Source organism: Melanostigma gelatinosum (genome assembly GCF_949748355.1).
Source record: "Melanostigma gelatinosum genome assembly, chromosome: 21".
Lineage (NCBI taxonomy): Eukaryota > Metazoa > Chordata > Actinopteri > Perciformes > Zoarcidae > Melanostigma > Melanostigma gelatinosum.
The window spans coordinates 7805581-7820773 of record NC_136654.1 but is presented as its reverse complement, the minus strand read 5'-3'; the positions used below and the strand labels follow the sequence as shown (position 1 = coordinate 7820773).

At 40.8% G+C, this 15193-nt stretch overlaps 1 protein-coding gene and 1 long non-coding RNA gene across 5 annotated transcripts; both read left to right on the top strand.

The window, feature by feature from the left end:
• Positions 1 to 80: 80 nt before the first annotated feature.
• ppp1cab (protein phosphatase 1, catalytic subunit, alpha isozyme b) lies at positions 81 to 5336 on the top strand. Its single transcript, XM_079292876.1, has 7 exons — positions 81 to 475; positions 1442 to 1573; positions 2099 to 2329; positions 2730 to 2834; positions 3614 to 3837; positions 4246 to 4380; positions 4481 to 5336. The coding sequence occupies exons 1-7, from the start codon at positions 421 to 423 to the stop codon at positions 4574 to 4576; spliced, it is 978 nt and encodes a 325-aa protein (XP_079149002.1). The 5' UTR covers positions 81 to 420; the 3' UTR covers positions 4577 to 5336.
• Positions 5337 to 7766: 2430 nt separating this feature from the next.
• LOC306794864 lies at positions 7767 to 11277 on the top strand. 4 transcript variants are annotated; one of them, XR_013772946.1, is made up of 6 exons: positions 7780 to 7840; positions 8902 to 8957; positions 9037 to 9253; positions 9397 to 9551; positions 9685 to 9778; positions 9959 to 11277. It is a non-coding gene; the product is annotated as an uncharacterized lncRNA (long non-coding RNA). The 4 variants fall into 4 exon arrangements; XR_013772945.1 differs by lacking the exon at positions 8902 to 8957 and having other exon boundaries at positions 7767 to 7840; XR_013772947.1 differs by having other exon boundaries at positions 7786 to 7840; positions 8902 to 9253.
• The last annotated feature ends 3916 nt before the right edge of the window (positions 11278 to 15193 follow it).

The following is a 15193-nucleotide window of genomic DNA, read 5'->3' as shown; positions in this document are numbered from 1 at the left end:
ACCGCCTATTGGCCAAACCAACCAATGGGAACACGGGAACGATCAGAGCTTTTTTTTCCGTTCAACCTCGCTCTGAGCTAGCGCTCATCGAGCCTTTTTTTGTTGATGGCATGGTGCTAGTAGCTACGGCAAAAATATAGTTGTCACGAGAAATTACGAATACTGACCATTAATTCGGACATCTGATGGAAAATAGTTGACTAAGGCGGATTTCTGAAGTACATGACAGCCATCACGTCATTAACAATTCAGCACCAAGCCTCACATTTTGAGGTTGCCAATTCTGCCCCAAGGTTAGCTAGCTAGCGGGCTAACGGTAGCCGATTAACGCTAAACTAGTCGAGCTAACGGTAGCTCGGGTAGCCATTGAACACTTAAGTCTTGTATTCGTCGGAGTGATTCAAAACCAACCAGAATAGCATGGCCGAAGCCGATAAGCTGAACATCGACTCCATTATACAACGTCTGCTGGAAGGTAAGACTGTTCCGCTCGATATTTATTCTCCGAGGTAGCCATTTTAGCCAACAGGCTAGACAACGATAGCCACCTATGCTACGTTATAGCAGAGTTCATCGCTTTCTTTTAACGAAACACAGACTATTCACCGCCACTTATAGTCAGCAGCATCCTTCCTGCAGAAAATTAACCTCACCAGCATTTAATAACGTCAACATTATGATCACACGACACAGTATAATGGTCGGTGTCGTTGAATTGGAATTAACGTTTTCACTTAAAATGATGTATTTAGAGCAATAAAGCGTCTTGCTAATTTTGTCGTCCACGTCCTTCCCGTGTCTAACGAATCTTTGGACGAAATTTACTTTTCTTTATAGCCAAATGCATTTGAGCAGAACGGTCAAGATATAAGCTGAGGAACAGATTATAAATGTCTCTCTGTATATCATCAGGTGAGCTAGTAGTTAAAGTAATTTATCTTTAGTAAAGGTCATTAGGTACCCTTTAAGAGTATTGAGACCCGAATTAGTAGGAATCTCCATATTCATGTACTAGCACTTTTTGTGGAATCAGAAAATCATGAGTTCACTATGTATGGGTCATCTCCAGGAAGTGTCTCTTAAAGCTGCTACTTGGCTGAATTCAAGGGTAAAGTAGAATATTAATACACGTTTACTGCCTAAAAACTGAGCTTCAGCAGATAAGTACTCTGCATTCAAGTTTAAAAACATTCAATCCATCATAATTGTCTTCCACACATCAATCACACATATTTTATTTTAGAGTGATTGCTTGTATAATGGAGGAAAGAGTCCATAATTGAATATTAATGAGCGCATACACACACACACACACACACACACACACACACACACACAATAACAGTGCTCACACCTTTTAGTAATGCATGAGTATGAATACTAAACTCCACTGTGTTTATGGCCTTTTGTTTCTCACTCTTGTTGGCGTTTCTCTTCGCAGTGAAAGGCTCCAGACCTGGCAAAAATGTTCAGCTGACAGAAAATGAAATTCGTGGTCTCTGCCTCAAATCCCGGGAGATCTTCCTCAGCCAGCCAATTCTGCTCGAACTTGAGGCGCCCCTCAAGATCTGTGGTGAGGCTTAGTTGTGTTCTTTAGAGTTTGGGGGAAATTCACAAGTGTGGTCAAAAAGCATTTACAAACACTCTTAGACTGTCGCTTATAGTGCTGGACTGTTATGAGAAAGCCTGCTCTCACATTATATAGTTCATGGCTGTGACCGTGCCACATGATTACAGAACTATAGGGATGAGCTGGTAAAACTGGCTTTCCAGTGCAGGGCTGTTTTGCCCCTCAAGTCTCCCTGGATTTGCCCTCCCGTGTCACACTGCTGATGCCACTTAATGAAGAATGTTAGTTTAAAGAAACAGTCTACACATTTCAGGAACTGGCCAATTGTGCAGTGTTGTGAGAATCACCAGCATCCTCGCACGCCTGCACATTCAGTTAGTTGTCTTTTAATTTGCAGGGTGCCGAGTGTTTTTGTACCTCTATCCAAGTCCCTCACCTTTTTGTTGTGCACATATACACACGCAGCATGATGATTACACCTTTGACCAACCATTGCTGTTTCCATTCTAATGCTGCTTCTCTCACCAGGTGATGTTCATGGGCAGTACTACGACCTGCTGAGGCTGTTTGAATATGGGGGCTTTCCACCAGAGAGCAACTATCTCTTTCTGGGGGATTATGTCGACAGAGGCAAGCAGTCCCTCGAGACCATCTGCCTGTTGTTGGCATACAAGATCAAATACCCCGAAAACTTCTTCCTGCTGAGAGGAAACCATGAGTGCGCCTCCATTAACAGAATATATGGCTTCTACGATGAGTGTAAGTTTGAGATGCATACATACATTAATGTTACCACTTCTATTCAGCAGTTTGCAAAATATGTAAGTCCGAGCCTGAAGGCTTTTGTATAGTCATGGTAATGCAGTCATTGGTGTACATTAAGATGTTTTAAATGTTAAAAACCTGGGAATAAATAAAGAGTATCGTTAAGAGTTGACAAAAACAGTGAAACTGACTTATTTGTCGAAACTAAAGCCAGAACGCAGATAACGTCACGGTATGAAAGGGCAGTATGAGCCGTGAATAATCACGCGCTGTTCTCTGCTTTTTTTAGAGTTGTGTTAAAGTATTGTTTCTACAGTGATGCAATAGGTTCTCTTCATTTTATTGGTTGCGAGATTAGATTGCGGTTCATGTGATTTTTGGCTTCCCCCCACAGGTAAGAGGCGATACAACATAAAGCTGTGGAAGACCTTCACTGACTGCTTCAACTGTTTGCCTGTAGCAGCCATTGTTGATGAGAAGATTTTCTGTTGCCATGGAGGTATCCTCTTCAAACACTTCATTTGGCTTCGATCCAGAGCGAGCACACACAAACTCGCCTCTGCACTGTGGTTACTGTCAACACAACAGTCAAAGGCCTGCAAGACTGTGTGGGATCTTAATATGTTGTTTGGGTTTATTTATGTAGCCTTGTCCCGTTCAGTGGTCATGGCTGTAGAGCATTTATTTTATTCTTATTTCTAATCACACTTGCGGTGCTTCTAACAAGTAGGAAATAACGTGACACCAACAGCCAGTCACGGCTATCTCGTATTTGTGAGACCCACAGAAGTGTTCATACACAACTCAAAGTTTGAGCATTTAAAAAAATGTCTACAAGATCATACTTAATAGGGAAGCGGTAAATAGGTAATGTTTGCAGTTGTTGCTTAAAAGTTCCTCAAACGATTAAGTGGATGCCAATGAATTCTGTTGATCAACTAATCGGCTCTAAAAAGTTAATGTAAGGGCCTGATTTACGTCTGTGTTTACGACCATTGACAAAGTGAACAAACACCACAGTAAACGTAAATAATGTAGTTCCTGTAATTCAGGTTGATTGCAGGTCTTATTTCAGAAAATGTATTTTATGTGATTTTACAGTTGCCTTGTTTTAGTTGGGATATTGACATCAAGATATTTTCTTTCTGTTGAATTTTTTTTTTACCTTTTTTAAAATGGGCAGTAAAACCAAACCTCGACTTCAGAACACCAAGAAACATACTGTATGTTTTTCTTCTGCTTTCTAACATTTCATTGTCCTACATCGAACGTCTCTAGGTCTGTCCCCAGACCTCCAGTCTATGGAGCAGGTGCGACGGGTCATGCGCCCCACTGACGTGCCTGACCAGGGCCTCCTCTGCGATCTGCTGTGGGCCGACCCGGATAAGGACGTGCTCGGCTGGGGCGAGAACGACCGCGGCGTCTCCTTCACCTTTGGCGCCGACGTGGTCACAAAATTCCTCCACAAACACGACATGGACCTCATTTGTCGGGCCCATCAGGTCAGTGCACCTTCATCCCACGGTTAAGATATAGGAATGAACGCCTAGAATTTTGACATAAACTCCTTTTCGTAGTTAACGCAAGGCTAGCACATTTATCAAACAAGCGTGTCCAGTTGTTTGTGAATATTTGAAGTAAAGTCAGGTGGAACTGCTAAGTACTTGGATCACCCCATGGCCATTTCAGCACAGTTGGATTTCAGCCCAGTTTTACTGATAACCAGGGCGGCCATTTAAGTGATAGCAATGTATTTATGATGTATAAGCCCTTTTGTTAACATTCTGTAAATGAATTACAGTGTGGTTCTGTTTCTGTGGCTGATTTGATGTTCACAGGTGAGAAGCAAATGTTTGAAATTAGTCTCCTTAAAAGAACAGCTTGTTAAGATGTGGTGAATGTGCTTTCAGGTGGTCGAGGACGGATATGAGTTCTTTGCAAAGAGGCAGCTGGTGACGCTGTTCTCAGCCCCAAACTACTGCGGGGAGTTTGACAACGCCGGAGCCATGATGAGCGTAGATGAGACCCTCATGTGCTCATTCCAGGTAAGGCAGAGAGAGATGAACACACACGTCCTACATATTCAAATTTCAGCATTTTTGATGCTCATTTTTGCTGATTTTTATCATCTTTGCCTATTTACAGATTCTCAAACCTGCAGACAAGAAGCTGTTCTACGGTGGCGGAGGGGGAATGGGCTCTGGCCGCCCAGTCACCCCCCCAAGGAAAGCTAAGAAATGACACCAGTAGTCTGCCCTCGACCTCCGACCCACCCCTCCTGCCCTCTCTACCTCTCTTCTCCTTTCTTTCACCAAACAGCCAGAAATGAAACCTATACCCAGGGCTTTTTTCCTTTTTTATCTGTACTTCTTAAAACATTTAATGTTACGAATTGTCTGAGTGAGTGAGTGCGTGCGCAGATGACCGATGTTTCTCGTCTGCCGGTGAGCATTAAAATCATGTGTGCACGTGTACAATTGGTGTGAGAGTATTAGAGATTTATACTTTCCCCTCTCTCTTGCCACTCCTCCCGTGGAAAGGTTAAAACCACAGTGTCTGTCTGTACAGTAATTTTGACTTGAGAACGCAGGGTCTGGGAGATTGCTGATGTGATGAATTTAGCAGCGAACCCCTGCCAGCAGGTGGCGTGTGTGTACTCGTGGCGGGGGGAAGTATTTTGTTTTCCCTGTCCTCTGTACTGTAAAATCTCCATCACAGGTGTGTGTGCATGTGTGTCTGTGTGTGTGCGTGCATCGGAGCGTTGCGTCTCGGTATCCTTGAACAGGAACGAGTATGTCACCTTGTCTCAGAAGAGCAAGGACATGCTTACCCACATACACACACACACGCATATGACTCTTCAGATTCATATGAGCCAGAGCTGTAAAAAACCCATACAGTTTAGGTTTGTACAGATTTGATTACTTGAAAGAAATTTTTTGTGAATTCGTTTTGTAGTCTTTCATCAAGTTGACCAATAAAGCGAGAATCTGAGCTACAACGTCTATGAGTCATTTTTAATGCAATGCTGTATCTGCTCCGTGACAATAGCGTGGCTCCCGGTGTTGCTGGTGTAGGTGGGTGGGGCAATTTTCAGCCAGCTCTCAATCATTTCCTCTAGCTCAGTTGTTTTCAGGAGGCAGTGCTAATACCTGCAACATTAGAATGGTGTCCTAATGACCCTTCATTTATATAGTCTTTGCTTGTCCCCTGTAAGTGCTGCTTGTTGACTTCAGGGAGGTCAGTTGTAATGTTGGTGGTCTGTCCATCATCCAGCAGCAGACATGCTCAACAACCTGCAGATCTGAAGCCCCGCCCCCGCTGCTGCCTTTATGCTTTATAGTTGAATCATTTGCAAATACTTGTTTGAATATCTCGATACAAGTCCTCACAGTACTAGGAGTTGCCTGAGTTTTTAACAAGTCAATAAACTCTTATTAAATTTGTGTTCACCCAGTGTCTTTTTTTTACAATGACAATTCATTGAGGGGCGCAGTAAACTGTCATTGTTTAATTAAAGAAGCGCTTTATAATATTTAAGTGGGTTTTGAAAACTCATCAGATTATTTCCATTATTTAATGTGTCCATTATTTTCTTGATTAATACTTTCGTCTGTAACATGTCAGAAAGTAGTGAAAAATGCCCGTCACGGTCTTCTAAAGACCACGGTGATAGTATAGAATTACTTGTTTTCGCCATCAAATTGACCAAAATCGAATATAATTTAGTTCAGTTAACAATCGCTTAACACAAGGAAAAGGAAAGCAAATCCTCACTTTTGAGAAGCTGAAACCAGCAGATGTGTTCGGCATCTTTAACAATTACACCATCGTCAGAATAGTTTGTTTCTCAGTTAATTGATGAATACACAGATCAGCTCATATCATGGTTACATTGAATATTTATATTTATTGATATTATTACTTCATATTTATTTGATATTGAATAATTTGGTTCTCCGTGTAATATGTCAACTTGCCACAACTGAAAATCTTTTTTTAGAATCTTGTAACCGATTTTAATATACCATTTACCAGACTAAGATTTTATTCAAATAGTAATTTAGGTGACATTAGCGGTTAACAGTTCACTCCCCCATAAAAGACCTTTAAAAGCAACAAACTGAGACTCAAACGAGTCCCCACAGGGTGGCGCTGTTGAGCTAACTATGAGACAAAAACACAAAACAACTATGGCCGCTGTGGTAGTTGCAACACTGTACAGAATCATACCTCCAATAATTAGTTTGTATCAATACTGTTAACCTTTTTAGAGGAGTAATATTCCCTTTCTGTCACAGTAGCTGTGTAGAAAAGTCTGTACCTCTCTTTTACGGTCCTCATTCTATATTTATCAAAAAAGGATCCCATTTCTTTCTTAGGTATTTCTCTGGCTCTTTTTGCATACATTCGTCTTCCTGTCATCAGCACCCTTCTTCAAAAGGATCTGTCTGTCATTTTGCCTTCCTTTTACAGGACCAATGAGGAGAGGTGAAGGGTACAGCTGAAGGGGGCGGGATATAAAAGAGCGGAAACCTTTTTTTTAAATGGAAATAGTTTTTCTCTAAATCCCTGTCCTCTACTTTGATATCAACAATTGTTTCAAAATCCAAAGAAATATCCAGTTAAGTGAAACTTCCAGAAAAACGAAAAATGAAGAACCCATTTCCCATTATTTGATAACTGGTTGCAGTAACAATTGTGACCTTTTCCAAACTTCTGTGAGCAAAATAAGATCAAATAAAAGATGTCTGTGAGCTGTTACTGAACTTCTAGAAATGACATTCTTACCAGAAATCTGTTGACCCTCGGGTGCCTTTCTCATTCTCCCTCAGGAGTACAATCCTCAGTCACAGTGGGACGTTAAACTTAAAGACTTCAGTCACCCTTGGTCGTTACAGTTTGTCAGTTTGTTTCCAAAAATGTTGGTCAGTCACTGTTGAGGACGCAAATGTGTCCTTGTGTCTGCTGTGTGTAGGTTCACTGTATTCCATGGTGTTAGAAAAGGGGTGAAAATCAACTTTGGGTCATACATTATTGGGTGCAATCCATTTTTCTGCGGCTGCAGCGTGCTGAACAGTCACAGCGACCAGCCTCTAAATAGTGTCTCGGTTAGGTAGGAGTCCTCTAAATAGACAAGACATTGAAGATGTAGTATGTTTTAAAGAGTTCATCTTTCAGATGATAACAGATACTGTACATACTCGTCCATACACTCAAAAAAACGATTCAAGCCCTTCTTAAAGGTGACACATTTAAATCGTGTTTGATTAATTTAAATATATCAAGTTAAAAAATGAACACATTTATATTTAATGGGTCTAACATAAAATGCATGAATACTTTCATTTATTAGATTTATTTAGGTTGGATGGTGTGTATCAACTCAAAATAAATGTGTTTAGTTGGGGGACTACCCCTTGCGCCTGTACCAGATCACGTGCTCTCAGTGTCTTTCCCCCCTTTCCGACTGCAGCAAGATTCAAACCGACCGTCCATTCTTTGGTAAGTAACTTTATATATTTTGTTGTAGTAGTTTAGACTGTACCTCGCTGTCAATGAAGGCTTCCATTCTGTAATAATGACCACAATGTGTGGAACAGACGTGATAACTTAGCCACACGACTGTTCCGTTTTTAATAAGATCGAAGGCAACACAGGCTAGCTAGCAAGCTAGGTAGCCAACGTGGTTTGCATTATAGAGCAGACCAGAGATCAGGGTACTGTCATTAATACGGCTTGGACGCAGCGCCGAAGGCTTCCTTATGAACTGTGTGCACTAAAAAACAGTAGGAGAGCAGTTAAACGAGCAGACTACGGTCTCCCCCTCTCCAGCGCCATAATGTCGGCAGGCAGAGCAGGCCGCAGAAGGCCACTCTCTCTAGTAGTGGGCGTTCAGTTGTAGTGGGTTTAGCCACGTTTTCGTCACTGAAAAATGTTTAATATGAATAAATCATGAGCTCATAAAACCGCTGAATTCCTCTCACTCGCGCGGGCACCTGATGCATGAACACACGGAAGTCAGCGGCGTTTTAGCGCAGCAGCCATAGAAATAGAACGAGCGTAGAACGGACATTCCCATTCAAACCGATGTAACTGGATCAGAGCAGCGGCAGTTTGTACGTGTACCGTCGTCATTGTGAAGAACTGATCGATGTAGCGGGCTAACGTTTCTGTTATACTACGGTCAATGCGCAGTGTTGAGCACTATTTTCTTTTGAACGAGTAAAACAACCAAGACAAACATCGATGTCCGTTCTACTCATTGTATTTCTATGACCTTACACTGTGTGAACGCAGGCAGGAGTGCGAATGAGTTTTCAAGGCAAACAGTTTGATATTTTATTAAAATGACTGTCTTAATCTTATTTAACACGCTTGCATGATTTGATTGCTGTTGTATGTAGCTTTAGTGTTGCTGTAAAAGGTGAATTGCTAGTCTATTCTAAATGGTAACATTATATATGTGAGTGCTCTAAAGCACTTTTGACTTGACTTTGTTTTATGTGAACTTTGGATTATTCCAGCCTTTCCCTCCACTAATATATTTATCTCATCTTTTGCAGTTTGATCAGCATTACCAAGCTTCTTGAGGCAACCTCCTAATGATAGCACGTAATAGGTTATATGCTCGATGCAAGCTGATCTCTCATTGTTATTTGTTCAGTTTGATATGTACTAATTATCTTTATTCTCTTTAGGACTCTGCATGTGGCAGTGTAAAGAATGCAGTTTGGAACTAGCTAGCAGGTATTTCTTGTTGCATGGGCATTGTAGGGGCAGTTATCGCTATACATGTCCATACATTGCCCATGTACATTTAATACATGGAGTAAGCTTCTAAATCACACATGCTGAACTGCACATTCAACCAGAGATTGTGGAGCAGAGGCCCCTTCCCTGTTCCAGCAAAGTTAAGTAAGTAAATGTGTGTTTCTATGTGTTTACCATTTTGATGATTAATGGCTTCACAATCGCAATTTGAATCTAATAATCCCACATAATGTGATAGTAATTATAATAAACAAGTAACAAACAGCTGTATTTTGTTTGTTATTCAGGTCAATGCAGAGTTCCTGCTGATCACCACCAAACAATTTCAATCAAAGTTCATGTCACAGCTGGACCTCTTCTCAGACTCCCTGATACAGGGCTGAAAGAGCAAAGGAGGTGTGAAGGACAAAAGGTCAAGGATGTCCTGACCATCAATGATTTGGTTAGTACATATGTATACAATATTAGTTTCACTGTATTGGGGTGGTTATTGTAATATTTTCTTGTCCATATCTGCTTTTTTAAAAACATTTGATGAATAGTAAATGGCCTGCTTTTATTCTGCTTTTATCCAGAACCTTCAGTGTGATGACATCAACACCAAAAGGGAAGGGCATCTGAGAAGCCTGTCATCTACCTCAATGAAGATCCAGACTCTTTATCAATCTGGTAAGTTTATCGCAATATGTTTCCCATGTAGCGTCAAAGTGTTACCCACATATATATATATATATATATATATATATATATATATATATATATATATATATATATATATATATATACACACATGTTTGTGGATTAATCACAAGTTTAAACACAAGTTTTCTGTGTTTGTGTTGTTGTCAGGCTTCCGCCGCTGAGGATGCAGTGAGGGACATCGCATTCACTGTCATAAGGATTTACATGATCCAAAGAGATTGGGAGCCAGAGGACGTGGGACTTGATCAACTGCATTAAAGTCCTGAACAACGTAGACAGTGTCATCATGGCGTTCATCATGATTTGGGCTAATTTGTGCCCTTAATCTAAGCTTTCCAGACAACTTCAAGTACATCTTTGAGCTTCTCCAGAAGGTCATAATGAATTTGGATGGGCACAAGCTGAATTCTAAGATACAGGAGCTGAAAATCAAGATGTTTGCACAAGAGGTGAACACCAAGTGACAAAGCCAAAGAACCTTGTCAGATCTTTTGGATGTTTTCTACTTTCATCTTCCGCCCAGTCAACGACAATCCATGACCTCATGGATGTTTTCCTGGTTCTGACATTTTGAAAAAATTGACTAAGCTGCACAGAGGCAAGCCAGAGACTGTAAATTACGGAACTTTTACATGTCACTGCAAGCTTGGTTAAGTGTTTACCCGCAGAAAGTTTTGCCCAATTCACCTCCACATCCCAACTCGAGTGTGATTACGCTTGAACGTCAACTTGCACGTCCATTTTCCTCGTTGTCTGATTGAATGACTCTCTACTCGAGTTGAAATGGACCCTAACACAGTTCAATACGCTGTAACTTCCATTGACTATGAGTATCCTTGTTATTTATAATCTATAAGTTTTAGTTTGTGGATGTTTTGTGATTTTACTGTTGTAGCCCAAAAGTGGTCCAAGTTGCCTGTTTCTGCACATGATAACACATCATCGGCTATTCTTCAGTGTAAAGGAGTCCTTTTGTACTACCATCTGTACTGGTAGGAAAGAAAACAGCTGTATTGCTCTTGACAAACCAAAGTAGTGGGAATTTAGCACTTGCAATAGTGGTTGTACATATCGATTGCAGGAAGTTTTGTGCTTTTTGGAAATGATAGTTTATGGTGAGTGACTACACTGCAGTGCAATGATATTCCCTGTTTGGAGAGCAGTGCATAGCCTCCACCCTCATGGCGTCTTTGTTTGTGGTGCCAAGGGATTTGGGATAGCTTGGTATTTATTTGTCACCAGTTGTGGAGCTGTTACAAGACTACTGTTTTAATATTTAAAAACGATGAAAGATGCACTGTATAGATCCTTTTGGAATTTTTTTGCTATCCTTTTCTGATCAGTGTTTTTGTAAAAAAAACAAATTATATTTAAAAAATGAAATGCAGGCTCTAGAATCATGGATGGTCAGATTTGTACCATATTTAATGTATTTAAGCATTTTCAATAAAAAACACTTGAACTAGGTTTTGTCTCGTGTCTTAATTGGGGGTCAAATAAAAAAAAGTTTTTTACCTGATTAATTCATTTCCAATGAATTGTACTATATTGAGTTGGACTAACACAAATCAATTTCATTTCATGAATGGTATTTTTTTATTTAGGTTGTATTTGATAAAATTGAGTCGGACTAACTCAATTTAATTATATTGCATGGATGTTTTTAGTTTAAGGTAGGTTTAACTATATTTCCTCGGTGGAAAACCTGCCCACAATTTAATTGAGTTCATCCAATGAATTATTTTTTTGAGTGTACAGCTATGCTGGCCTGGCATACTAAATTGTTTAATTTATGACTGCTATGATGAAACTCCAGAAGGATTTTGTTCATCTGCAGACGGCCTGTGCAGCCTGCTGTTTGGGGAACATAGTTGTTGTTAACATGAAAATAAGTATTGTTATGAACTTATGGAACAGAATCCCCTTCATAGATGGGGCTGTGCCAGTAAACGTATTGTACGGCTGACAGTGTGGTCTAAAGCGCAATGTGAGTTAAAGGCTTGATGATTTCATCTGAGGTGAAGAAAGAGCACTCAAATAAAAATATCTTACATTCTGAAAACAAGCACTCGAGTATAGAAGCAAAAGTAATCCAAATAGTTGAGTGAGAATACTAAAGCATGGACAAAAAAAAGAGAAAGAATTTCATAAACGCTTGTGTCTGTGGTCAATTTGTGATGAAATTTCACATTAAAATCTCTGAATTAGTAAGTGTAAGCCATGATAAAATTCCCATGGCTACATCAACATATTAAAAAATCGAGACAGCTGTACGTCAAATCTGAAGCTAACAGGAGGCTGTGCTTGATTCTGCAGATCTTGAGTTCTCCCAATAAAATGTCTGCGCCAGTACTATCGCATCGTTCTAAACAGGCAGAGCCATCAGACCCATCCGACGTATGAAAATCCACTTTTGATCAACGGGCTCACCTTCCTATCGGCTCCCCCAAGGCTGATATAGTCCAGCCCTAAGTGTGTGGAATGGTGCGAACAACCGGGAACTCCTCGTCCCAGCGCACCACGTGGATACTGATGACACTGTGGCGCCCAATAGTTTAAAGTTGGACTCACGAGCCTGGGCTAAGCGTCCAGCATTCTGCAATAAAAACAAATCTGCAAAGCTGTCGCGGTGCCATGCCCAGCAGCACAGTGTCACCTGCTCTATTTATATCCCGTGAGGAATTTTGGATTCAGAGACTCAGCTGCCACTTCTATTATTACTATTAGCTAATGCTGTAACAAGTACCGACAGTGTAGCTCTGTCCATTGCCTTTTTGCCCAGTACTAATTATTTCCTCACTGTCAATACCACACATGTCATCTGATTTTATGTCTTTGGCCAGTGAACCGTTCGGTACCCTAATTTATTTTGAATGTGCATAAAAGCTAAAGTTTGTAACAAAGCTGCATTTGACTGGACGCTCGACTAAGTGCAGATGCTGCAGTATTACCGTATTAACTCCATTGCTTGGAGCCTGTTGAGTAGGAGAGTGTTATTTAAATCAATATGTTACTTGAGAAATTAAAAGAAAATGAACAATTACACTTCCTGGCTGGCTGACAAATTAGTTCAGGTTGTTTTTCATAAAACTAAAGGAATGAAATGTGTTTGAAACTATCAGCTATTGTATTTGAGGAGTATATCAGTTGGACAGCGTAACATGTTCAGAATGTGCTGTTGAACACAATAACCTTATTAAGGAAACATGTCTTTCCAGGCCCCACGTCTTGAAGTGACAAATGTCCCTCTCACTTTGCTTGTGCCGTGCGAGTCAGCATGAGACGGACTTAGTTGCATAAGGTAGCGGCGCGTATCGCTGCACCTCCACAGAACTGGGAACATGTATAGAGTTGACATGTGGAGGAGGGAGGGCTCGAGGGCTTAAGGTGGCACATGGTGATCCCTCAGCTTGGCACGAGGGCGTGGCATGTTCGGTGGGAGTTGGAAGTGACGGGTATCCCAACTTGCAACGGGTTGACGCTGTAGTAGCACCCACGGCCTACTGACACTTCAGCAATAGGCCGAGGCGGGAGATGGAGGGGACGGAGGGAGAAACCTTATCCTTCTGGGATATTGAGTTAAATGTCACTGCTCTGCCCTGAGGGAGACACTGACAGGCTGACCCTTATCGCAGGCCCCAAATCTCAGAGGTCAGAACGGCTGTACAACAGCTGAGGCCTGGAGAGCGGCCGGGTGAACCAGAGAAGGGAACACTGGCAGAATAGAATGACGATGAAATGTTTGAGCAGCATGTCTGGAAACACAACATCAAGCTAATGCCAAATTAAGATTCACCAGTTGAAGTTGAATGCACTTTCAGTTCAGCTTACTGCTTATTTGTCTAACTATCGTGTCGCTGTAGGTTTACATGAGTTTGCACACATATCGTCATCACACTAAGTCGTTTTCAATTTCCGTGAAATCAAAGGAAATTATGATGTGCACTGATAATTTCCAATGACTTGAATCACAATGAAAATCTAAACGTATTAGCATGCATACAGCTTTGTGCGCAGCTTTTCAAAAGAGATGGGAAGTTTATTGCGTCACTGGGTATAATTCTGCCGTCACTTGTGCAAATATGCATTAAAGTCAATCGCTTTCTGCTCCTCTACATCATGGATCCATTCCTGTATATTTTGGGGAAGGAATTGCCCCTCGTCAGCAGCCCAGCGGGTCAGGTCAGCTGGTAAACAAGAGCTGATTGGAAACGTGAAAGCTGCCACAAAAACAACTTCCTATTTTAGAAATTCCTGGTGGAGGAGCAGCAGAAGCTCATGATTGTGTTACCAATAGGCTGATAATGTGAAATGTTTATGTCCTCATGGTGATGTAGTATATCAGCAATACGTTACTCTAAAAGTATTTCAACTGTCTGAGGATTAGATCCATGAAATGTGTAAACCAATTTACCATATGTACAAATGAATAACTGTACTGTATATACATTGATATGTTTCTCAGCGTTTCATGTTTTTTCCTGATTCCCACACAAGTTATTGGCAGACTCACCCACAGTCCACGGTTCCCGAGGGTCATTAGAGAGGCCGCCCGTCAACCTGATTAAAATCCTCCATTACTGGAAACATCTGGCCTGCTGGAGTGTCCTTGAGCAAGTCAGTGAGTCTGTTTCAGACCTGCCAATGTCTATTTGTCATCTTTTATTCTAATTTTCCCCTTACTACAAATCACTAACCATACATACATTCACATTGTATTAAACACATCAGTAAAACATGTACAAAGATGTTTTCCATGTAGGCATGTTGGAAAAACCCTTTAAATTGTTGCATAATTCGAGGGACAATACACTTTTCATTCTTCAGCAGCTGTGTTGGCTCGTGAGGAGTCTTAAAACTCACACTATGGTCGTTCACACCAGGATGTGAGTCGTTGAGAAAACCATCGCCTGAACTAAGGTGTAAGTTGTTGTGAATTAAAAATAAATAATTAAATAAATACAAAGAAGGATCACAGAAGAGTGAAATTGGGAACATTTGTCAACTATAGAAGAATGTCGACGTCTGGTGGTGAACTCTGCTGTGATATAAATGATTGTGATACACATTTCCTTTTAATTATGAGCAAAGACAATGACATCATTCACCAACAACTCTTCACCAACATGTTTTATTGTTATTTGTCATTACATGCTGTTCTGTGTATTACCCTTCTATAGACCAGGACACTATAGTACACATAAACATAATCCGAAAAACAAAAAAACAATTTATCATATCAAGTAACATGTCATTTTCTCTGTTCAATCATGAGTGTTGTTATTGGCCGACAACACATTCAGTGCTGTGAATCCACCACGAGAGGCCAATGTGCCTCACTGAATTGTCATTTGGTGCCAGATGGTGGGTCGTGCATCTATC